The sequence below is a fragment of the Sceloporus occidentalis genome, unplaced genomic scaffold (genome assembly GCF_023333645.1).
Source record: "Sceloporus occidentalis isolate IW3139 unplaced genomic scaffold, rSceOcc1.0.p SCAF_6, whole genome shotgun sequence".
Taxonomy (NCBI): domain Eukaryota; kingdom Metazoa; phylum Chordata; class Lepidosauria; order Squamata; family Phrynosomatidae; genus Sceloporus; species Sceloporus occidentalis.
In genome coordinates this window covers 9,829,367-9,853,167 of record NW_028316986.1, presented here as the reverse complement: position 1 = coordinate 9,853,167, position 23,801 = coordinate 9,829,367, and the positions used below count along the sequence as shown (strand labels likewise).

Genomic DNA, 23,801 nt, shown 5'->3' with positions numbered 1-23,801 from the left:
TTATTATGTTTGTTATGCTTCAGTCAGTGGGGAGGCTATATATATATATATATATATATATATATTGTATTTGATGCCTTTCTTTTGGTTCCACGAGGAAAAAGCGGAATATAAATAAATCATTTATTGTTGTTGTTATTATTGTTGTTAGTAACATCTTTCACAGCTGAGAGTGCAATTGGGAACCGGAAGTCATCCGTGTCTATGGATCCTAGAGTTGTGTCTGTCTATATCTCTTTGGCCCAAGCGTTCAGGCCTGACTAGCCGCGGCCAGAGAGGATCGCTCGGAGGCCTGGCGAGAAAATGGCGGAGGCGGAGAGTGCGGGGAGCGGGGTGGATTGCTCGGCGCTCTGCTTTCCAGGCGCGGCTGAGAGGAGAAGAAGAAGAAGGAGAAGGAGAGGCTCGTCCTTCGCGGGGGGAGGATGGCCGCCCACCAACCGCCGCCCCCGAAGCCCTGGGAGAACCGGCGGATGTGAGTCCGGGGGACGGTCGCCTGGGGCCGGGGAGGTCGGGGAAGGAGGCAGGGGAGGACCAGGCCGCAGGCCGCGCGGGCCCCTCGCTGTTGGCGTCGAAAAGAACAGGTCCAAGCTCCAGTGGCGCTCTGCACATGCTCTTGGGCGCTGTGGCTCAAGCCCAGCAGCAGCCCCTCAGTGAAAGAGATTGATGCTTTTAATAATAATAATAATTATAATTATAATTATACCCCTTAAAAAGGATTAAGCAATTATATCCATTAAAATTACAGACAGTAAAAATCTAAAAACAATAGTACAATAATAGGCTAACAATGGGCAGGGTCTTCGCGTGTATGTGATACACACACACACACACACACACGTAAGAATTGCCAAAAGCATACCTTGATTTTTGCCATTTTATATATAATCAAATAATAAATTATTCCATGATATATATGTGTGTGTTATAATATATAATATTTAATAAAATATTTCATCTTTTTGATCATTTTCCCCCTGAAGCATGCTAAAATAATATATTCCATAATTGAGTTTTAATCATGTTTTTTTCCTGAAGCATGCTAAAATAAATTACTCCATAATTGATTTTTTTTGTCCATTTTCCCCTGATTATTATATTTTATTTACTTTATTTTAAAACCTACTTCCCCCCAATAATGAGTCTCAGGATGGTTTGCAAATTACTAGAAGCCAGTAGAGATTAAAAACCGTACAAAACGCGTGTCTGGCTATGTCTAAATTTGAAAGCAGTTAAGTTATGAAGTTAAAACTACAGTTAACACACACACACATTTTGTGGCTTTGATTAACATGTCCTCTCTAGGAACCTCCAGCTCCAGGTTGACCATAGAGCTGCGCTGGAGGACCTGGAGATTCCTAGAGAGGCGTCCTGTCCGGCAAAAAGGGTGTTTGTTTTTACTTGTGGTTTTCCCGCATTCGCAGAGGTCCTTCCCCCTGATGACCCCAATGAATACGGAGGGAGTGCTGTCATTGAAATTAATGAGAAGATGGTCCAAAACACACTGCAGAAATCGTCCAGTTTGAGGCCACTTTAACTGCCCCGGCTCACTGCTAGGGAATCCTGGGAATTGTAGTTTATCGTGACACCAGACCTCTCTGACAGAGAAGGCTAAATGTCTCACAAAACTACAGTTCTCAAAATTCCCTAGCATTGAGCCAGGGCAGTTAAAGCGGCCTCAAACTGGGTGACTTCAGCAATGTGTTTTGGACTATCAATATTTAGGGCACTGGCTATATCTTTATCTCATCCTCCTTATTCACTGATCTCCCTAAACCAGACTTGCCAAGGGGTCAGTCTTTTGAATAGCCACCATTAGTAACGTGAATTACAGGGAAGACACATCTTTTCCTGCAGAGAGACCCAGTACTGCAATACAGTGGAGAGCAGTTGTGCTGGGAACATCCTTTCCTAAAGGACTGCCGTCTCACACACAGCCTGGCGGTTTGTAAGGCGTTCTAAATTTTCCTCCCGGCTCCAACGATCCACACTGTGAACTTGTTCCACTAAAGTGTGTGTGCGTATAGAATAGAGATGGGCTACGGAGGCTAAAGTGCCACATGTCAGATCTTTGTACTTGGAGGCTTCTTAAGTATTTTTAAATCTTTTTAAAGATAATTTGACATTGAATTTGTTTTAATTATTGTAGTAATTTAATGCCATTCTAACGTATTGTTTTTGTATGTTTTTAACTGTATGGTGTTTTTTAAATGTTGCAAGCTGCTCTGAGTCCCAGTCTTGGGAGAAGGGTGGGATATAAATAAATATTATAATAATAATAATCTTTTATTTATTTATATTTATTTATTTACAGTATTTATACCCTGCCCTTCAGCCCTAAAGGCTCTCAGAGCAGCTGAATAATTCATTCTAGCAGTGGTAAAAAAAAGATCGTAGGAACCCATTGTGCTGTGTATTCAGTAAATGTGAACTATATTGTGTATGAGCTTTTGTAGACTTAAGTCTACTTCCTCAGATGCACTTGGAAGGAAGTAGACTTAAGTCTATAAAAGCTCATGCTGCCACCTTCTTTCTTTCAAGTTTCAAAGGTACTACAAGATCTCTCTTCTGACTGATTCTACAGACTGACACACTTATATCTTTGAATTCTAGCATGAGCAATACTCTCCCATGTCCATCCATAAAGGGCGTTGTGGCTTTTCCCTTTTTCTTGTGGTTTTCAAGAGTCCACAGCTCCCTAAATTCTTGTTATTCCCATTTTCTCACATTTTGCTTCACAGGATGCATCTTTGGCCTCCTCTGGAAGTTTTGCCAAGTGAAAGCAAGTTGTTGCTTGCCTACTGCTGCATCTGTTGATAGTCCTCCTATTCCCTCTTTCTCCATCCAAGTAGGTGTAATGGGCAGGAGCTCCAGGGGAATAGTTATTGCTCCTTCTTTATGTTCGCTAGATAATCAAGATTGCATAACGTACTTGCATACACAGTACAGGCCTGCCATCACTTTGCCTGGCAGAAAGCTGAATTAAGTAGGACTAAATGCCTGAGTAATTTCGTAAGATCAGGCTGTAAAAGTGCTTTACAAGAGTCTAACTGAATTGCAGAAAACACAAGTAACACTTGACCTTCTTATAAGCTTTTGCTGTTTGACACTGAGACACAATTTTGTCATGAATGTTCTGCGAAACGAGGATCAGAATTGCTGAGAAACCAGTGAGTTAACCGAGAGAAAACAACCTTACAACTGAACCTGTTGCTAGTCCTGAAACCTCCATGAGTTACCAGCCTGATCCCATGCATTTAGTCATTTCTCTAGTAATACACAGAATATTGATGATAAAAACAAGGCTGTAGTGGGACTAGGCTGAGACTTAACAGAAAAGCAGTATGTGGAACACAGCAATATGTTCTGGAAGAATTTAGAATCCAGTTCTTTGCATGTTAACCAAAAAGGATTACTCATTTGCATTACCCAAATCACCATTTGCAAGTGAAAGTAAAAAGAACTGGTGAGAGAATCTGCTCGCCTACAGGAAGAAATGTGTTCACCAATTCCGAAGGGAGAAAGCCAGGCATTCCAAGAAGAAACTCATATATCCCACACTCGTAAGCACACCTTGCCACCTATTCTCCAGAAAACCTACAAACCCATCTAAAACCTACAAAAAAGACATACAAACCTTCTCCACCCAATTCTCAATCTCGGGGCGGCTGCTGCTTTTCCAGTGCTCTGTAGGACAGGCACTGGAGAGATAAATGGTCTGAGCCCTATTGTTAGTCCCAATTGGAATACATGTACTTTATCATTTTTGCACTTTCTTTCTGTATTAAGTGTCAAGCATTCCATAGTTTTATACCCATAGACAATTTTACAAATCAAAACAAACAACAAAGATACAAGCTAGAAGACCTTGAATTACTGTATCCTTAATTATTTTGCAGTTCATATCCAGTCGAATGCAAAGGGAGAGACATCTTTTCTGTGAGCTCAAGGGTAGCATTGTGTCAAAAGGAACTGGTCCAGGAGGGCTGTATTCAAAAGATTCTCTTTTTGGCTAGTATAACAAATGAATATTATATTTTAATGAAGTCATCATCTTCCTTCTTCCTTGAGATATATTGTATCAACAGGGTGCATGTGTTGTCCAAAAGAAAATTCTGAATCTTGCATAGCTGGAGTCCCAGTTTAAACAGGGAGAGCAGTCTTTCCCAACGCCTTGCCTATGGCTGCCTCTTCTATATCCATCCTATCTTTGGCTGCGAAACCATGGGAATATTCAGAGCATGCCCAGTTAGCAGTCACTCAGCCAGGGACAGAGGAATGTTGTGAGCATACCTAACTGCCAAGCGTGTGGAATAGCATCTCAGCCAGCAACAGAGAACTTGAAAGATTCAGAAAGTGACTAGAAAAGAAGAGGAATTAACATACACTTTTCCCCTTCAGCACTGGGCCCTGAGCCAGTGAAGAGTCTGGAACAGTTGCATTAATTGAACCATTAATAATTTGGTCCTACCTAAAGGTCACCTGGTCCATCCACTTGCTGATGCAGGTTTGGTTCCAGGACCCGCCGTGGTTACCAAAATCCATGGATGCACAAGTCCCATTATGTACAATGACATAATAAAATGGTATCCCTTATTTTTAAAAAATAGCAGAATCAAGGTTTGGGGTTTTTTTTTGGGGGGGGGGGAATGGAAGGGAAACATTTTCAAGGCATAGATGGCGGAAACCGTGGGTGCAGATGCTGTCGATACAGAGGGTCGACTGTACTGGTAATTTACCCTTTGGACCCAACCAATAGTAGAGTTTGGTTTTCTACAGCATTCCTGAAATTGAAATCAACCCTTGGACTGAAAAAAATTCCTCCCTCGGCTGTAGAAGCTACTGTTAGTAGTATGTACACCATGCCGCACAGTCTTTCTTACTTAGCTAAACATCCTTCCTCTGAAGGTAATCCATCATTAAATAGCTGCCTGCTGCAGTCACAAGTAGATTTTTCAAACATTTCCTTGTAGTTCACTTTTCACTAGCATTAATATTTCTTTTAATTTGTTTATTTCACTTATAAATGCTCTTATAATCAGGATTCTGTAGAAGTGGTGTACAGTACATTAAAATAGGAATTTCCACCCATAAAAACAAACTTCAGAGCAACACATAGTAAAAATAAGAATGATTTTTAAAAAAAACCTATTAGCATAATATTAGATATAAAGCCAAAGTAAAAGCAGCGTCAAAATGAGAGCACTACATGATAACGTAGTTCATAAATTATGGGGAAATCCTGATGTTGGAAGAACCTTCACATAGGCACTCCATAGACTTGGTGTTACCATTGAAAAGGTCCTCTGCAGATAAGCTGGCTATTGGGAGATAGGCAGTCTTAAAGGATGTGTTTATAGACTTAATGCATTCTCATTTTATTGGTGAAAAATGGAAATGTAGTGATCGTATTTTGCTTGAAAGAACTCCAGTGCATCTATGTGTGACCTCACACCTGAATCAGAAACCAAATTCTGCTCTCCAAACATCCAGTCACTGCTGATGTTACTTGTTCTGATGTTCAGCATACATTTTGGCTCTTCTGGATAGTTTCACAGTTCCAGCTTGGCTTTGTGTTTGTTTTCAGGCACATGCTCTAATCATTGTGGGCTGAAATAGAGGCAGGCAGTTGCGCAATTAACCTTTGATCTGAATCTGCAACACAAGCTTTACTTGAAGTTTCCATGTGGTTTATAACCAGCTGAGGTTATAGACTCACGGTCCACTTTGGGAGAAAGATGGCATACAAATGAAATGAAAAATCCAGTGGCTTGCAGAAGTATTGACACACATTAACAACTTGGAATTAAAAAGGATTTAATTGGCATCGTTGCAATTTGATGTACACAAGATTCTCAACTCTGTGAAGAGAAATCTTCAGATGAAATAGCTAAAGAAGGCACTCTGGGAAACTAATGAGCACTGACTTTTTCTAAAGTGTAGAAACAGGTCAGATTTGTAACACTGCTGTTAGGAAGGCTATGGTGCGTTACAGACCGCCCCTTTCCCCAACGGATTGGGGCCTCAGCTGCCACAGCAGCACCCTGAGGCCCTGATCCGCCGCTTTTCCAGGCCGCTTCCCATTGTCTGGAAAGGGGTGTCCTTGGGGCTTCAAGCCCCAAGGACACTCCAACAGCGGCAGGGAAAGGAGAAGGAGGCTGCTTGGCCCCTTTTTCTTTTGTGATGCTGGCGCAGCTGTGTAAAGGTTGCGCCAGCGCCACAAACCCAAGAAGGAGCTCCATTTCGGAGCTCCTTCCTGCGCCGCGGAAAGGATGCCATTTTTAAAGATAGGAATCACAATACAGTGTGCCTGTGTTATACACGGGCACGCTATATGCAGCTTTGAGCGTATGCGCTCAAGCCGCAGGGCGCAAGGGGTGGCGCATCCCATTCAAATGAATGCAATTCTAGCATAGGCAGAATTCGCCTTACATGGGGGGGGGGGTGTTCGGAATGGATCCCCTGCGTAAGGCGAGTTTCCACTGTACTTTGTCGCCACCCACTGGGAAATTTTCCAACTGGGTTGATAAAAGTAAAAAGCTTTGCTAATATGGGGGCCCACCAGTACAGATTATCCAAAAATATCTCTGGAGGAAGCATGTTCTCTCCAGGTGCCTTCCTTCTATGTAGACTTAGAATTAGTTGCTTCACCTCACTTGGTGTTACTACTGGCCATACCTCCGTTTCTTTAATATCAGGAAGTTGAAAGCATGACAAAAGGTTCTTGCCTAAATGAGGACCAATATCAAAGTTAAAAACTTGATTGAAATAAATTTCCCATGATTTATGCATAATATAAATATACATCTAATCCATATTTATATTCCTTTGATTTACTTGTCACCAATTGCCACAATTTTGTTGAATCAGTTGTATTTGCTGCCAGTTCTATTTCCACCCACAATTGTTTATAATAAGAATTTTGCTTTTGTTTCAGCAATTTCTTATATAAACGGTGTTTTATTGTTTTTTGGGGTCTTTCCGGTTTTATTGTCAGTTCCCTGAACAGAGAACTGTTGGTTCCACACTGTGTCCTCTGACTCAGAGAGCAAAGATCCCATCTTGCTAGCCTGCATTCCCAATCAAACCATCCCTCAGGGTGATAGCCTGCCTCAATAGGGCGTTCAGTTGAACAGGTGTTGCCTAAATAGTTTACAATGTCATGGTATATAGGGAAAGGGTCTTCAGTAGCTACACCAAGAAATTATCTGCCTGTTCAGGATCGTGCTGATTCTCGTTTTTATGTTTTTAGAGAATGGCTGGGAAGCCTGCAGCCTCTACACTTTGCTGGATTCTATCCTCATTAGGGCCAGACTGGAGCAACAGGTTTCCCTAATGTCCATTATAATGCCATGAGACTCACTTCTGGTTTTGTTGCAATACACCAACATATCTATCTCAGTGGAATTGTTCTTTATCCACTAAGCATTCCTAGGACTCCAGACAAAGCTCCTGAAACACTTTTGTTTTAAATACCATAGAGATTCAAAACAGTGGGATTGTCTTAAAAGGTTTGTCAGTGTTTTCCAATAAATGCTGTTGAACTGAATTGGCAATAAATTCCTCATGTCTAGAAGTTTAATTCAAAGTTTCTATGCTGATTAAATGTTTTTAATGAAAGCTTCTTCCAAAATTTATCCTGGGATTATGCTATTTATATCACCAGCCACTATTTTTCTTACAGTTTGCCTTTTGTTGGCCAGATCTGTAGATCTGTGTTTTTGTAACATGTGGAAGATAACTGATGAAGCAGGCTTATCTGCTTTTCCCCTTTTCTCTCTCTTACCGTTCACAGATGCCCAATAAAGGATTCTGGAAGCAGCCGCCATTTACCTTGTGGTGTGGGCAAGCACACACAGCTTCAGTAGGTTTGGCGAGAGTAGAACCATTCTCCCCAGTAACATATGCTGTTGTCCCTTTTCCCCTCAAATCCAAAACTCTGTCTCTATCGGCTTAAAACCCTGTTTATATCAGCCGAACACCCTGTTAGTGCCAGCTTCAAAACCCTGTCTCAGATACTAACCCTGTCTGAATTCTCTCATGCTTTTGATATTTCTGATCTTCTGCAGCCCTCCTTCATAGCACCTCTTGAACAGCAATTGACTGTTTTGCAGACCTGCTTAGCACCTCCATCACAATTCTGCTGGATTTTTCAGCAGCTTTTGGTACCATCGACTATGGTATCCTTCACGTTTGCCTCTCTGGGATGGGCCTTGGAGGCACTTTCTTAGAGGGGTGCTTTCAGGGAGTTTTGCAGGGATTCCTGTTCAACACCTTATCCACTGGCTTGTGGAATCTCACAGGGTTCAGTCTTGTCTCCTATTGCTAGTCAACATCTACATGAAACCCTTGGGAGAGGTTGTCCAAAGTTTGGTTGGGGTCCAAGTGTCACCAGTATATTGACAATACCCAGTTCTAATAATCCTTTCCAGTAGATGGCTAGGAAGCTTGGCAGGAGTAAACCAATGCCTGGCAGCTGTAATGGTCTGGATGAGGGCAAACAAATTGAAGCTTAATCTAGGGAAGACGGGTGTGCTGCTGGTCAGTTGAAAAGACAGGTCTGGGTACACTCCCTTGAAAACACGGATTTGCAGTTTCAGTGTATTTCCTGGATTCAGCCCTGAGGCTGAAGGCCCAAGTCTCAGCAGCAACCAGGAGTACGTTTTCACAGTTAAAGCAAGTGTGCCAACTGCATGCATTCTTGGAGAAGTTGGATCTGACCATGGTAACATGCCTTTGTTACATCCAATTTGGATTACTGTAATGTGCTCAGTGTGGGACTGGCTTTGAAAAGTGCTCAGATACTTAGTAGGCCCAAATAGCAGCAGACAGATTGTTAATTGAGGCTGTCTGTAGGAAGCACACAAGCCCCTTGTTGCAACAGTTCCACTGGCTTCCAGTCTGTTTCCACGCACAATTTAAATAAAGCCCTATACAGCTTGGGTCCAGGCTATTTGAAGGACAGTATCTCCTTTTATGAGCCCATCAGAGCTCTAAGATCTTCTGGAGAGGCTCTTCTCTCTGTCCCCAAAGCTTCGCAGGCCTGTTTGGTGGGAACAAATGAGAGGGCCTTCTCAGTGGCTGCTCCCAGACTTTGGAACTCCAGTCCAAAACACACTGCAGAAATAATCCAGTTTGAGATGGCTTTAACTGCCCTGGCTCAATACTAGGGAATTCTGGGAACTGTCGTTTTGTGAGACATTTAGGCTTCTCTGTCAGAGAACTCTGGTGCCACAATAAACTACCATTTCCAGGACTCCCTAGCACTGAACCAGAACAGTTAAAGAGGTCTCAACTTGGATTATTTCTGTCAATAGAAAGGCTGAGATGGCCCCATCCTTGCTTTCTTTTTATTAGAACTTAAAACATTTTTATGCCATTCAGTGCTTAGAAACTGACTGGGGTGGGCCTTTAATGCTGTATGGTACTGTTTTAAAAGTTTGTGTATAGCTTTTAAATTATTTTTAATGTTTTAAACTTTATAGATGTTTTAATTGTTCTTTAATTAACTTATATATTTATACTTTTATTGAACATTTTGCATTGCTTTTTACTCTCTTGTTTTAAATATAATGTCAGCTGCCTTATGGAGTGAAATGTGGTTAGTAAATGAATAAAACAACAAGAGCATAGTCCCACACATGCAGAAGATGCTCACCTTTGATACGAATTGTAGGCATGTTGGGTGAGGTAACATTGTCAGTACAAAATTGTCTAGGATACTAATACTGGGCTTTGTGATTTTTAGATCAGCTGATGTTGGGGCCAGCCCACTGACTAGACCTGGACAGCCCACCCTCACTCGTGTGCCCCCTCCAATTGTGCCAAGGCCATCCCAGCAGACGGGGAGCACCAGCCTGAGTACCTACCGGCCTGCTTACGGCAGCTCTTTCTCTTCAGGCTATGGGGCATACGGGAGCAGCATGTATGGCAATTCATTTTATGGAAGCTACAGCCCTTACAGTTATGGATATGGCGGCCTGGGCTACAACCGCTTTCGAATGGACGATATTCCTCCCAGCCGGTTTGTTCAGCAGGCTGAAGAAAGCAGTCGGGGTGCCTTTCAGTCTATTGAAAGCATTGTGCATGCCTTTGCCTCTGTCAGCATGATGATGGATGCTACCTTCTCGGCTGTCTACAACAGTTTCCGAGCTGTTCTGGATGTGGCTAATCACTTTTCCCGTCTCAAAATACACTTCACTAAGGTGTTTTCAGCATTTGCGTTAGTCAGAACTATAAGGTACCTCTACAGGCGATTACAGAGGTTGATGGGTCTGAGAAAGAGCTCTGAAAATGATGATTTATGGGCAGAAAGTGAAGGAACTGTGGCCTGTGTTGGTTCTGAGGAAAGGGCAGCCAACTCTGCAAAATCTTGGCCCATTTTCCTGTTTTTTGCCGTTGTTCTTGGCGGGCCATACCTCATATGGAAGCTGCTGTCCAGCTACAGTGATGATGAAACAGGTAAAGGAGATTTCTGTGATCACAGGAATGGAGGCAGTCTGGCACAGAGCTGTGTGATAAATGCCAAAAAGTGGTAACACAAAACCAGGCCTTTATTGAATATGGTGTTTGGGCTATGAAGTTAGCCAAGAGTGTTTTATAGGTTCTTGGTAAGTTAAATTTTCCATTAACTCTTTAGCTGTCTGTTGTTACTGCTGCTCAGAAATAACTATTTCTATCTTCCGAGGAAAATGTAAGAGAAATGACAATATGCCTTCTTGAAAAAACAGTACTTTACCTAATGCCCTAGCCTGGAAATCCAGGTTTCAGCAGTGGCCAGGAGTGCATTTACACACCTAAAACTAGTGCACCAGCTGTGTCCATTACTTAAAATGTCAGATCTGGCTATAAATCACTCTTTGTGGAGCTGCCTTGAAAAACTGTTCAGAAACTTTAATGGGTTCAGAATGCTGCAGCCAGATTGCTAACCAGGGCCAGTTATAGGTAGCATACAACTGCCTTGTTAAAACAGATTTACTAGCTCCTGGTTCATTTCCAGGCGCAGTTCAAAGTGCTGGTCGTGACCTATAAAGCCCTGTAAGGTTTGGGTCCAGACAATCCATAAGACCGTATCTCTCCATACAAACCTGCCAGAGCTTTATGATCATCAGGGGAAGGCTTTCCCTCGGTCCCACTACCATCACAGGCTTGCTTGGTTAGGACATCAGAGAGAGAGCCTTCTCAGTGGCTGCTCCCACTCTCTGGAATGCCCTTCCATAGGAAGATAGACTGGCCCCTTCCCTCTTTCGTTTCGCCAGCCGGCAAAGATGTTTTTGTTCAAGCGGACTTTTAATAGGTAATCACTCTCAGGGAGGCTTCTTATTGGGGTGTGCACTGTGTTTATTTATGTCTTTAGCTTTTATAATTTTAATGTATTTTATATTATTTAAATTTAAATTGTTTTTGAAATTTTATAAGTTTTAAACCAATTTTATCTGTGAGCTGCCTTTCCACTCCTGGGGAAAGATGGCATATACCTAAATAAATAAATACCGTTTCCATTTATGGAAAGGGAACGTGTTGGGACTTGAAATTGCTTTGTTTTATACACAGTCAGAGAAACCAGATCTTGTTAATGGATTGGGCTGTCTAGCCAGATCAATTTAACAAATACAGACTGAGTGCAAAAACCTTACTTGGCCCTTTATTGTGTAATAATTTTATGCATGTACAGAGCTTGGAAAGGTTACTTTTTGGAGTACAGTTTCTGGATATCCAACCTGCGTGGCTCACTGCTATGTTACTGTGGGATCTGGGGAATAATACTCCTAAAAAGGTAGCTCTCTAAACTCTGTTCAGAACTCACATAAGATGCTCTCAGAGGACTGCAAAGTCAGCTATCTGACAGACAGCTCAGTTGTACCGCTTTCTGCTGTTAACTGTGGTTTAGAGGCATCTGTTTGTGACATCTACATGTCCATTGTGTAAGTCCAGAGTAGTTACTTGGAGATTTGCAAATATCCACAGATCTTAGTAGTATGCCTGACCACAATAATCTGTGGTACATTGATAGAATGATTAAGAATTTCCTCTCCTCTCATTGAATGATCTCTTCCTGGCTTTCTAGGGCCCTGCCTTGCCACAGGAGTCTGTGCAACATGCTGTTTATGCACCTCATTATTAGCTCCCAAAGCAGTTTTAGCTGTTTTCATAGTAATTTTGAGGCCTAAAATGTTGTTACACTAAACTGTTGCCTTGGCATTGATTCTTGCTTGCCACAGTTTATATCAGGTGAAAACACTTCTTAAAAATACAGCTACAGATACTACAGTGAGCCTTTGCAAAGTGGCAACTAGAGACTTGGAAAGTATGCTTCTTCAACTAAAAATCTACTTCCTCCTTACCTGTACATTTCTTCCTGCAGAATTGACTTCCTCCCACTTTACACACTCCTCTGCATAAAATTTCTCTTCCCTCCCTTCCCCTTTCAACCTTAATTATACTTCAGTGTTGCAACTGTGCCAAGATTAACCAGCATTTGTAATCTTGCTTCAGGTACTGTTTAAAATGAGAAATGCTAGTATGTGTATGCAGGCAACCTTTATGCCTGCCTGTAAGAAGCAGTGTGGTGAGACTTCAAGAACAAGACTTGCCTGATTGTAATCTCTTTGGGGAAAGGAGAAACCTGAAGGGGATTTAGTAATTGTGGATTGGTTTGATAATTGCTAGTGTTGGAAGTAGATTGTAGAAATGATAGTGAGCTGGTGATCTTGAAGGAATCGATGATTCATATGTTTTGTGGATCTCTGTGTAACCTTAGACAACAGCTGTTTGGTGAGTGAAGAAACATGAGCAATTTCAATATAGGGGAATTGAATATCTTAAACCAAAGGTTAAGCTTGATGCTTGCATTGAATCTAGACCTTTTTTCCCTTACCTTCCCAGAAGTAGAATTGCTCTGTCTTAAGAATGCAGTATAACATGACTGTCTTCCCTATCCGTTTGATTGCCTGGAATGCAGAAAATGTCAGTATATTGTCTCACTACTTCTGCTGTAAAACCAAACCTGTTTCTCTTTCAAACCAGGGTGCAAACAAAGAACAACCTTCAGGGCTTCAGCAGGTTGCAGACAATTAGACTACCGTATATACTCGACTATAACTCGAAAAAATTATGCCCCAAAATGAACTCCAAAATTATGGTTAGACTTATGTATGGGGCAATGAGTTAATGCTAATGAATTTCTTGAAAGAAGAAGTGCCCACCTTTCTCTGTAGCCTTGTAATGGCTCCCTGTTTGAAGCCCCAGCACCTGCTCTCCTCTCTCCCTCTGTGGGAGTGTGTGTGTGTCTGTTTCCCTCTCAGCCTTCCCGCGCAGCCAGAGCTAACAAGCTGTTGCTAAGGCAATGTATGCCCTAGCTTGTACCCCGTTTTGCCTGGAAGTCCTGGGGGTGAAAAGCAGAGAGAGAGAAAGGTCTGTCATCTATTTTTGCAAGCCCTGAACCTTGGGAGTCCTGGGGGTGAGAGGCAGAGAGAGAGAAAGATCTGTCCTCTATTTTTGCAAGCCCTGATCCTTGGGATGCCTAGGGGTGAAAGGCAGAGAGAGAGAAAGGTCTGTCCTCCTTTTTGCAAGCTATGAGCCGTGGGAGTCCTGGGGGTGACAAGCAGAGAGATAGTGGGGTCTGTCCTCCTTTTCGCAAGCCATGAGCCTTGGAGATGCTTCTAGTAAGGGGAAGAGAGTGTGTGTGTGTTTCCCCTTTTCCATGCCGAGACTGATGCTTGGGAGAGGTCCAGAGAGGGAGATATAGGGAGGGAAGTGGTGCTTTGTCCCCCCCCCCCCCTTTAGATCTTTTGTAACATCCTCCAGTGTTTGCCCCTCAACTTATCCACGGGTCATATCAAAATCCATGATAAGTGCCTTTGACTTATACATGAGGTCGACTTATACATGAGTATATACGGTATATCAGTAACCCTTTATGGTGCAAACTAAACAATGCAAGCATGAAGCAAACAAGAATGCAACTGTAAAGTCCCTATTGTTTTTAAACCAAATTATTCAATGATCGTACGCCATAGGCAGGTTTACTCTTTTATATTTATTGTTTATATATTATATTTATTGTTATATTTATTACAGAGCAAATCTACAGCGCTATATAAAGAATAATAATAATAAGAATAATGGTAGACAGTTCAAAATATACTTTCTGTAACATGGTTTTTAAAGCCTTGATGTAAATCAGAGGTACACCCCCCCCCCCATTTCCCACCCCTTCCATGAGCTGCACCCTATGCCACTCCTGAATTTTGGTGGCCCAATTTAAAGAAAGTCTTTCCTGTTGAATGTCAGCAGCAAACAAATAACAAGAAGCCTTCTTTAAACATGTTGACATTTTTGCCTGTGAAATTTGGCTGCAAACCCTTTAAAATCAGTAAAAGCAAATGTGAGGATTTGGGGTTTTCATCAGTCTGTACTAAATATTGGTGCCGTAGTTTGCTCTTGAAATCTAGCTACAGGATGAGTATCCCTTATCAGTAATTCCAAAATCAGAAACACTCCAAAATCAAAAATTGTTCACATGGATAGCAGAGATAGTGACACCTTGGCTTTCTGATGGTTTAGTGTACACAAACTGTTTTCATGCACATAATTATTTAAAATATTATGTATAAAAGTATGTGCAGGCTATGTATATTATGTGTATACAAAACATGAATGAATTTCATGTTTAGACTTGGGTCCCATCTCCTTATGTATATGCAAATATTCCAAAATCTGCAAAAATCTGAAATCCCAAACATTTCTGATTCTATGCATTTTGGCTAAGGGAGGCTCAACCTATACAGTATTTAGAGGAGGTGTAGAGACCTGCTGAAAGAGCTTTCAGGAGGCTGCATGGAGCCTGTGGTCTTCATGATCCCACTCTGATGTAAATGAACATAGCTAATACATCCTCTCAATAATAATTACATTTCTCATAGTTTGATGAGGATTTCCTGAATTTTGGGATCATTCTCAACAAATTCAACTTGATGTTATAATGGACGTGGCATTGCATTGTCTTTTACTTGTCTGCGGCAAAGATTGCACTGAGCATGTGTAATGCAGCTGTCCATTATGTTTGCAGCTAGCCAGGGATTTTAATCTCGGGTTTCCAAAAATCAGCTCAGTTTTAGTCTTCCACATTTAAACCCACCAGTCTTTCCATATTTCTGTGCTAGCTGTTAAATATAGCAGCTGGGAGACCAGGGTTCACATTCCCTCTGAGCCATGGAAATCCAATGGGTAATCTTGGACAAGTCACATACTCTCAGACTCAGAAGAAGGCAATGGCAAACATCTGAATAATAAATCTTCTGAAGAAAACCCTAGATAGGATTGCCATAAATCAAAGGCAAGGTGAAGAAGGCACATTACAACACGTATCATCAAACTGATGATATGTGTATTTTGACTGAATGTGAAAATTTTCGGTCTATGGACTGTAATAAATTATGACTGACTGACATTACAACACAACATGCGATGTGCTAGAAACAAAATGCTGGTAAAAGGAATGGAAGGCATGCATTTTTAATACATATCTCTGGTCATCTTTATAGAGAAAAATATCTCTTTCATCTGTCTTTCCTCCTCCTGAGCAGCTCAAAATTAGGTTTGGAAATAACTTATTTCCTGATCTCCTCTGGCAAATAAGAAGAATTTCCATACAACCTCTTTAAAAAGTCCCCATCCTGTCACTTCTCAAATGAGAAATGTTAGGCATTCACAACTTTCCTTAGTTTGGCTCCCTTCTAAAGTTAAACTACAATTCTCATCCTCCTCAGCCAGGATGGCCAATGTTTGCTAAGCATGATGGAAGCTGCAGATGAATATATCCAGAGAGCTGCAAGTTGAGGAAAGGTGCTTGTGCAGAGTTAGGCTGGTAGGCACTGTTTTTGACTATTAACAATTTTGGTTTGATTTGTAGTACTGAAATGTTTCAGTGTCACAATCACTAGGTGAAATCATTTGGTCAAGCTGAGAGTTGATAACTTGAATCCCAAACAGACATTTGAACTGGGCCACCCATATCCAGTTCTAAAGCCTGTTGCCCTTGCATTAGGAATCTCCTCAGATATCACTTTCTGAGCATAAGAGATTGAGCTGATTGAGCAAAGCTGAGCTGACTGATTTCATTCTTGTTCTGTGGCACAGCATCCAATAACTGGGCGAGTGGAGAGGATGATTATGTTGTGGGTAGAGCAGAATATGACTTCAACACTGTTTCAGAAGAAGAAATTTCTTTCCATGCTGGTGACATGCTAAAATTGGCACCCAAAGGTAAGACAATTCCGATTTATTTTTATTCCTTCCTTCCCCTCCTTGCATCCCTAACTGTCCTGGGAGTATGTGGAAACTGGAAGAAATCAGGGCGGCTGCCACACAACAGAATTAATTCAGTTTGATGCCACTTTAACTTCATGGCTCCATGCTGTGGAATCCTGGCATTTGTAGTTTGTTGTGGCACCAGAGCTCAATGATTAAACAACTCATAAAACTGCAGAGCTCAGAATTCCATAGTATTGAGCCATGGCAGTTAAAATGGTGTCAAATTGTATTAATCCTGCAGTGTAGATGCAACCTAATCCCCCATGCCACCCCATTTGCATGGTTCTGTAGTTATGCTACTAATTTTACAACCTGTTGCATAACTTATACTAACACATATTAACAGCTCACAATTTTAAAGATTTGGCTGTAGTTTGTTTTTTCCCGAATCAGTATGCAGACTTCATCCTTTAACCTTTTTTAAAAACCTTTTTCTGTTTTGTTCTCCTGGTTTCTTTCCTCTTTGATTTCACCCTCTGGCATTTCTCTTCACTTTTCCATGACTCCTGCTCTTTTTTTCCTGAGAAACTGTGTCTTATCACTCTTAATAGCTCAATCCTATCCATCTAATCTATTCAAGGAGGCCAGTTCAAAACTGGTATAGTTCTTTCAGTATTGGACTAGGACTCTGGAGAAGCCACAGAAACCCAAAGGGTGGACGTAGAAGAAGGAAATGGCAAACTTCTGAACAAATCATGCCAAGAAAACTGCATGACCAGTATGCCTTATGATCACCATATGTTAGAACCAACTTGAAGGCACACAACAACAATAATCCATCTTTACTGTGAGCCATCGTAAAGGGCAACTATGTTCAGTGAAGCTTATTCCATTGACTTATAATTACAACCAACATTTATTCAGCTTCTCTATGTGCCTTCAAGCTGCCTGTTGACTTACAATGACCCAGTGGATTTCACAGTGTTTTTTTTAGGAAAGGAATACTCCAAGGTGGTTCTGCCAGCTCCTTCCTCAGCACTATAGCCTACAGAACATTGTATTCGTTGGCAGTCTCCCATCCAAGCGCTAACCAGGGCTGTATCTAAGTGGCACTCCTTTTTGATTACTATTTAGGTCATCTAGCAGCCTGAGGTTGTAAACAACTATATTGTCCAGTAGGCAAGTTAACATCAACACTCAGCTTAAGTATCTTTTAAGACTTGGAATTTCAGGATATTTTGATGGTGGACTAGAAAGAATGTATATCAGATTTGCTGGTAACACCAAATTAAGGAGGGAGGGTAGTTAATACCCCAGAGAACAGGATCAGAATTCAAAGTAAACCTTGACAGATTGGATAGTTTTGCCGAAGCTAAAAAAATGAATTTCAGTGGTGATACATGTAAACTACTGTATCTAGGCAGGAAAAATCCATTAATATAGGATGGGCAACATCTGGCTCAAAAACACATGTGAAAAGGATGTGCAAGTGTAGCCAAGGGTCCATTTAGGGGAATTTTATTATTATTGTTATTAGCTCAAATATTGCAAGAGGGGCTGGCTACAAGAGCCCACCGAAATCGCCCTCCCGATATGTATACGGAGTAGACCAGGGGACCCCAATAAATAAAGCTGAGATGGATATCAATAACTAGATGTCTAATTTATTGAAACAGGGGAAAAACACATGCGTTGCGCATACACTCACACACACACTCAGGACTCAGGAAAATTAGGGTCGGAAAATGGGAACAGATTTCAGGCGTTACTAATGGAGATGCTTACCAGAATGTAGATTCCCTCCGGGGAGCGAATGGGATGCTGGACAGTGAGACAAGTCTGCTCCGCAACCTGGGGGTGAGCAGAAATGCTGGCTACCAGAACAGAGGTCCGACTGACGTGGAGTGAGTAGACCTTGAAAATGGCGCGCTGAGCAGCCAAAGTGGGGACTTTTTATAGGCCAAATCTGGCCTGAGGCAAAGAGGCTGGCTTGGCCAAAACAAAGGTGTTCTAAAGATTTTCTTTTCACCTGGATGTCTGCTTTAGATAGTATAAAGGGCTTATGCCACTTGGACAATAGGTTCGAGGAGGAGGTTGATAGCTTCAGGGAAGGCAATCCTTTCACTCTTCCCAGCCTTGAGATAATCCCTTCATGCGACTTCCCCGGACCCTCTGAGATGTTAATATGGGTGCTCCCTTAGGGGAGGTGTACATGTCCTCATGCCTTGCTAGTAATGGAGGACAGGCTGCTAGAGTTCATCCAGGGGTCATTAAGGGTTATCATTGATTCCAAAATTTATATCGAGCAGCATGGGTAACACAAGTGTTAGTAAGCCACAAGCTAAACATGAAACAAGAGTGTGATGCAGCAGCTTGAAAAGCAAATGCAATTCTGGGCTGCATAAACAGAAGATTGTCCAGACTGAAGGAAGTAGTAACCTATTCTGCTTTGGTCAGGCTTCACCTGGAATATTGCATTCAATTCTGGGCACCACAGTTTAAGAATGATATTGAAAAGTTGGAATGTCTCCAGAGAAGGCTGACCAAGATGACCAAGGGTATCAAAACTAATGTTTTTGGAGGAATGATTTAGAAAGCTGAGGATGCTTGGAGCTTGGGGAAGAGAAAACTGAAAGGTGACATGAAAGGTGACCTATGGCAACCCTAAGGCTTTGGTTTTATTGGCAAGATTTGTTCAGAGGGGGTTTGTTTTTGCCTTCCTCTGAGGGAGAGAGATTGTGACTTGCCTAAGGTCAACCAGTGGGTTTCCATGTCTGAACGGGATTTAGACCCTGGTCTCTAGAGTCATAGTCAGGCACTCAAACTACTACACTGCGCTGGCTCATGATAGTGGCATGATAAATATTATTGCATATGTGAAGGGATGACATGTAGAAGATGGAAGAATCTTGTTTTCTGCTCCTCCAAAAACTAGAACATGAACTGGATTCCAATCCCAGTACAAGAGATTGCTGCTAAATATTAAGAAAAACGTCTTTATTGTAAGATATGTTCACCAGTGGAATCCATTGCCTCAGAAGGTGATGGACTATCCTCCTTTGGAGATCTTTAAACAGAGGTTAGGTAGGTATCTCCCAGGAGTGCTTAAGTTGTGTATCCCTGCATAGTAGGAGGTTGGACTACATGTCGCTTGTGGTCCTTTCCAACTCAAAGATTCTATGAATAAGCAGCTTTGTAATCTCTCTTTTTTTCTTTTCTTTTTTTAATTAAACCAGCAATCAGTTATATCTGATCATTACATTACACAACATAGTTTTCTCAGTGTGTAGCCATGTTCTTATACAGATGTTATAGTGCTTCTTTAGCTTCATTTCTTGCATTGCATCTGTTAAAGAAAATACACATCTCAGACAGGCAGTTATATGCACTGGATCTACTGAATGTCTGAAACAGGCATTTATACATTCTGGCACAGTATTGTATTTCCATACATGATACTAGTATGATCAAAGAGTAAAACTCATATCTGTCAGAACGTTGTCAGTAAAATAATCTCAGCCATCGGGGGATTGAATGTAGCCAGCCACTTTGATTCTTCTTTTCAGCCCAGCCACTTTCAAGCAGTCTGGTCTTTGATCTGTTGTACTTTCTCTCTTTTATAGAGCTGGCAGATAGATTTTTTATATTTCCTGGCCAATGAGGTTACTGGACCTGATTCCTGTTTTATTTGGGCAGACTTTGTCAGCTCTGGCTTCCTGACAGTCACTTGTGTATCACATACTCACTATAGGTTTCAGCTGCAGGACTGATCAGTTTGTTATGAATTTCAGTTGGATGGATGCCCAGAAACATATTCCAGGCTGTATGTTCAAGACTCCTCTGCCTGAAACACAAGCATGTGAGACATGTAGCTTTATATAATGCTTGATGTCTCTTCCGAATTTCGACACATTACCCACAGTTTGCTATTAATAACTAACTTTGGGGCTTTACATAGCCAAAATATATAATGCCCAGTTTATAACAAGTTACTGGGAGGCAGAAACCCTTCTATACCCCTTCCATGCTATTAGATCACTTTATCCAGAGATTCCACTACTGGAAATTATGCTTAACATTTCTGTTTATAAAAATTTCCAGTCTTTTGGAACACCTGGCATTTGATTATATTGTGCATTTTTATGGCTTTATTTAACCAGTCAATATTTTGAACATTCAAGCATAACCTCAGTCCTTATATCTGAGGTATTCTTTAGACTGGTTCCCATTGAAGTCTTAAAGCTTTAGAGGTTGATACAAAATCTAACCCAACTGATTGTTGCAAAGTTCTTCATAGACTATGGTAGCTCTTTGTACGGTGTGTGAGGACTCCCCCCCCCCCCTAACTGCAGGTTTCTTTCTTTTTTCCTTTTCCTTACCAGAACAACAGCCCAAAATACGTGGCTGGCTTCTGGCCAGTCGTGATGGCCAGACAACAGGACTTGTACCAGCGAATTATATCCGAATACTTGGTAAAAGAAAAGGGAAGAGGACCACAGAGCTGGAAAGAGTTACAGAGGATCAGCCAACAGTTCCTAACGCCACTTTGGTTCCAGGAGCTACAGCTGCTGACACATTGGAGGAGCAAGAAGCTGCCTTGGAGTCTGTCTTTGTGGAAAATAGTAAAGTTCCCATCACATCTGGCTCTGCTATGCTTAGTGGAGATAAACAGGACCTTTGACATGTTCAGAAATTTATGAAACTGATCAGCACATACTTGTCAGTAATACTGTAGGGTAGCCATTCAATAGTGATGTAGCAGAACACTGTTGTTGACTATCTGGGTACCTTGCCAATTATGCCTGGTACTGTCAAAGGGAGGGATGTTATTGGCCCAAATCCTGTGCTTGGTTCATTTAATGTTGGATGGCTGGGTTAAGCATGCCAGGGAGGAAGTCAGTCTTTCTATGTCATTTAACATTATAACTCAACCGTGGCCGAGTTATAAGTCAAGAAGGTTTAGCATCTTACCCCTGTTTCGTTGATGGAACTATTCTCAAAGCTATTTGAGATTGTTGTTTGGAAGTCTTCTTTGGGACAAAATTGTCTTCTCATAACATTGTAGGTATTATGAGAAAGTATGTTTTCAGAGTATTTAAGCATACTGTGAGATTGCATTTTCCTCTTAAACCATTGCTGTGGGATGGAAGAGGAATCTGAGTCATGGATTCATCAGGCTGTCCACCAGAAAACTTAGTTTCACTGTTCCATCAGTGAACAGCTCTCTGTAGAAGGTTTTCTAGAACTGGCAGCAGTTCCACCTTCCTGTACTTCCAAGATGATGTGTGCGGCCACATTACTTGGTCATCTTTTCATAAATAGGCTTACTCCTTGTGGTCCTTGAAAGATGCTCCTTTGTGTTCACACCTATCCCTGCACTTGAAGCCTTAGGCAATCCTCTGCCTGGACTGGTTGTCCATTGCCCTTTAACTAGCAAAGCTACATCACTTGATCTTTCCAGCTCAAGTATATCCCACCTTTGCCATGCCTGATTCCTGCTGTTTAAGAGGTTGGAAAGATTACATTTTGGACTTTTAACTCCCTGTTACCTGTTGAAAGGTGAAATGTTCTTTTATAAAGCCAGATTGGCATGGTAATAAAACTTAATACAGCAGTAAGATTACTAATTGTGTTTACTACCATATCAAGGCAAAATTAACATCTAGGATTATACTGGGGAGGCTTCATGAATAATAAAAATAATTTCTATGTTTAATTTAACTAGATAATTTAGGAAATATTTCAAAGCTATGGTGTTCATTGCTAAGAATTGAATTTGCAGTGCTACAAAATTTCATATTCATCTTCTCAGCCAATAATACAATAAATATATTTCTCAAAAATTGGAAAGTACTGAGTCTTTATCTTAAATAAAAATCCTTGTATAGAATACCTTATCCACAGTTGTACTATGGGGAAGGTTTGCAAAATTATAACTTATGGATTTGTTTGCACTCATTTGAGAGTGGGTTTATTGGATGAGGTAGATAAACACTTTAAAATAACTTGCTAGCTCTCATTCACTCTGTGACTGTCTACTGTACTAAAACCCAAGAAATAGGAGAGATTTTGTTGCACTTTTCTGTTTAATAATGAAATTGTACAATGACGTACGATTCAATAATATTTTGGCCCAGGGCAGAAACAGAAAACTGGGCATCTCAGCCCTGAACAAATAGGGACAAATTAAGTATTGCTCACTTTTGCATAGAAGCTCCTTATCACCCAGTTTCCCTATTTTTCTTTCTGAGATGTATTAGACAATTTAGATAGGCATCTTTTTCTATGTCTAATACATAATATTGTAAGAAATGCTTCAGTTTTCCAAATGTCTATGATAGATTCAAACTGACATCCTGGGAGGGAAATGTTGCAAATGTTCATTAAACTGCAAATATTTTCAGTTTGTGAGGTCGAAATGTCACTGGTCCAGGGCATACTGCAGAAATAACCCAGTTTGAGACAGCTGTAACTGCCCTGGTTCAGTGCTAGGGAACCCTGGGAATTATAGTTTCTTGTGGCACCAGAGCTCTCTGACAGAGAAGGCTAAATGTCTCACAAAACTACAATTCCCAAGAGTCCCTAGCATTGAGCCAGGGCAGTTAAAGCGGACTCGAACTGGATTATTCCTGCAATGTGTTTTGGACCATAGTTTACTTTTTCCCTGATAATCATACATCATCAGTAGGCTGGCAGGTGTTTGCTTCTAAAGAAATCACTGTTGACTGACTGGCTGTGTCAGCCTAATGCTAAAAATGTTTACTCAACTGCCACAGGGCGTGCTTCTAAGAGGTATAGTTGGGCTTTCAGTCTCTTTGAACGTGATTAATGATAATTAACAAAGTATATCTATGCATATCACATTTCAAATAGATAAGTATGCATAGTGAGCCTTGACTCTGGCCTGTTGACTTTGTACTTGTTTCAGTGGAACCTGAATGAAAAAGGTTGTAAACACTAGATTTTATTAAAGATTTTATCATGCAGTTGGATTAACCTGTTTAAGTCTATTAAATTCTGTGGAAACTTGAGTACAGCATTTTTTTCTTCTAGGAACTTTTTGTTTACACTGAAATCACAGGGACCCATCTGAAATGAAATCAGCTTCTCTCCTATTATGAACTTATTATGTTCCAGCAAAAGAGCCTACATCTTGATTTTAGTCTATTCTGCATCATTATCCTTATATCTCTATAAATTTGCAGCTCTCAAAGCAGGAGGAGCAGTTATCTCTAGTTTTGGATTCATACAGTTTATACTGTTACTGTCAAAACATTTACTGTCAAAAACTTTTTGCTAAATAATGTTTTTCCCAAAAGGAATTTTGTACATTTATGAGCTGGGTACAAACATGTAGCGTGGGAGAGAATTGGAAAACAACTAGAGTGAAATAGTAATTATTGCTCTCTGCACAGAAAAGTCTATAGAAAAGTAAATCCCACTGGTTCCGTTGAACAAGGATTATTCATTAGCATGTTCTGGGTTTTTTATCGGAATGCATTATATTCAGCTTTTATCTAGGTCCCTGCGAAACCTTCACAGACGACTCC

General features: G+C 41.1%; 1 protein-coding gene across 1 annotated transcript; it reads left to right on the top strand.

The window, feature by feature from the left end:
- The first annotated feature begins 280 nt into the window (after positions 1-280).
- Positions 281-23,243, top strand: PEX13 (peroxisomal biogenesis factor 13). The gene is made up of 4 exons (XM_089528847.1): positions 281-472; positions 9,746-10,458; positions 16,138-16,263; positions 20,634-23,243. Exons 1-4 carry the CDS (start codon positions 423-425, stop codon positions 20,930-20,932), a joined length of 1,188 nt encoding a protein of 395 aa, XP_089384973.1. The 5' UTR covers positions 281-422; the 3' UTR covers positions 20,933-23,243.
- The last annotated feature ends 558 nt before the right edge of the window (positions 23,244-23,801 follow it).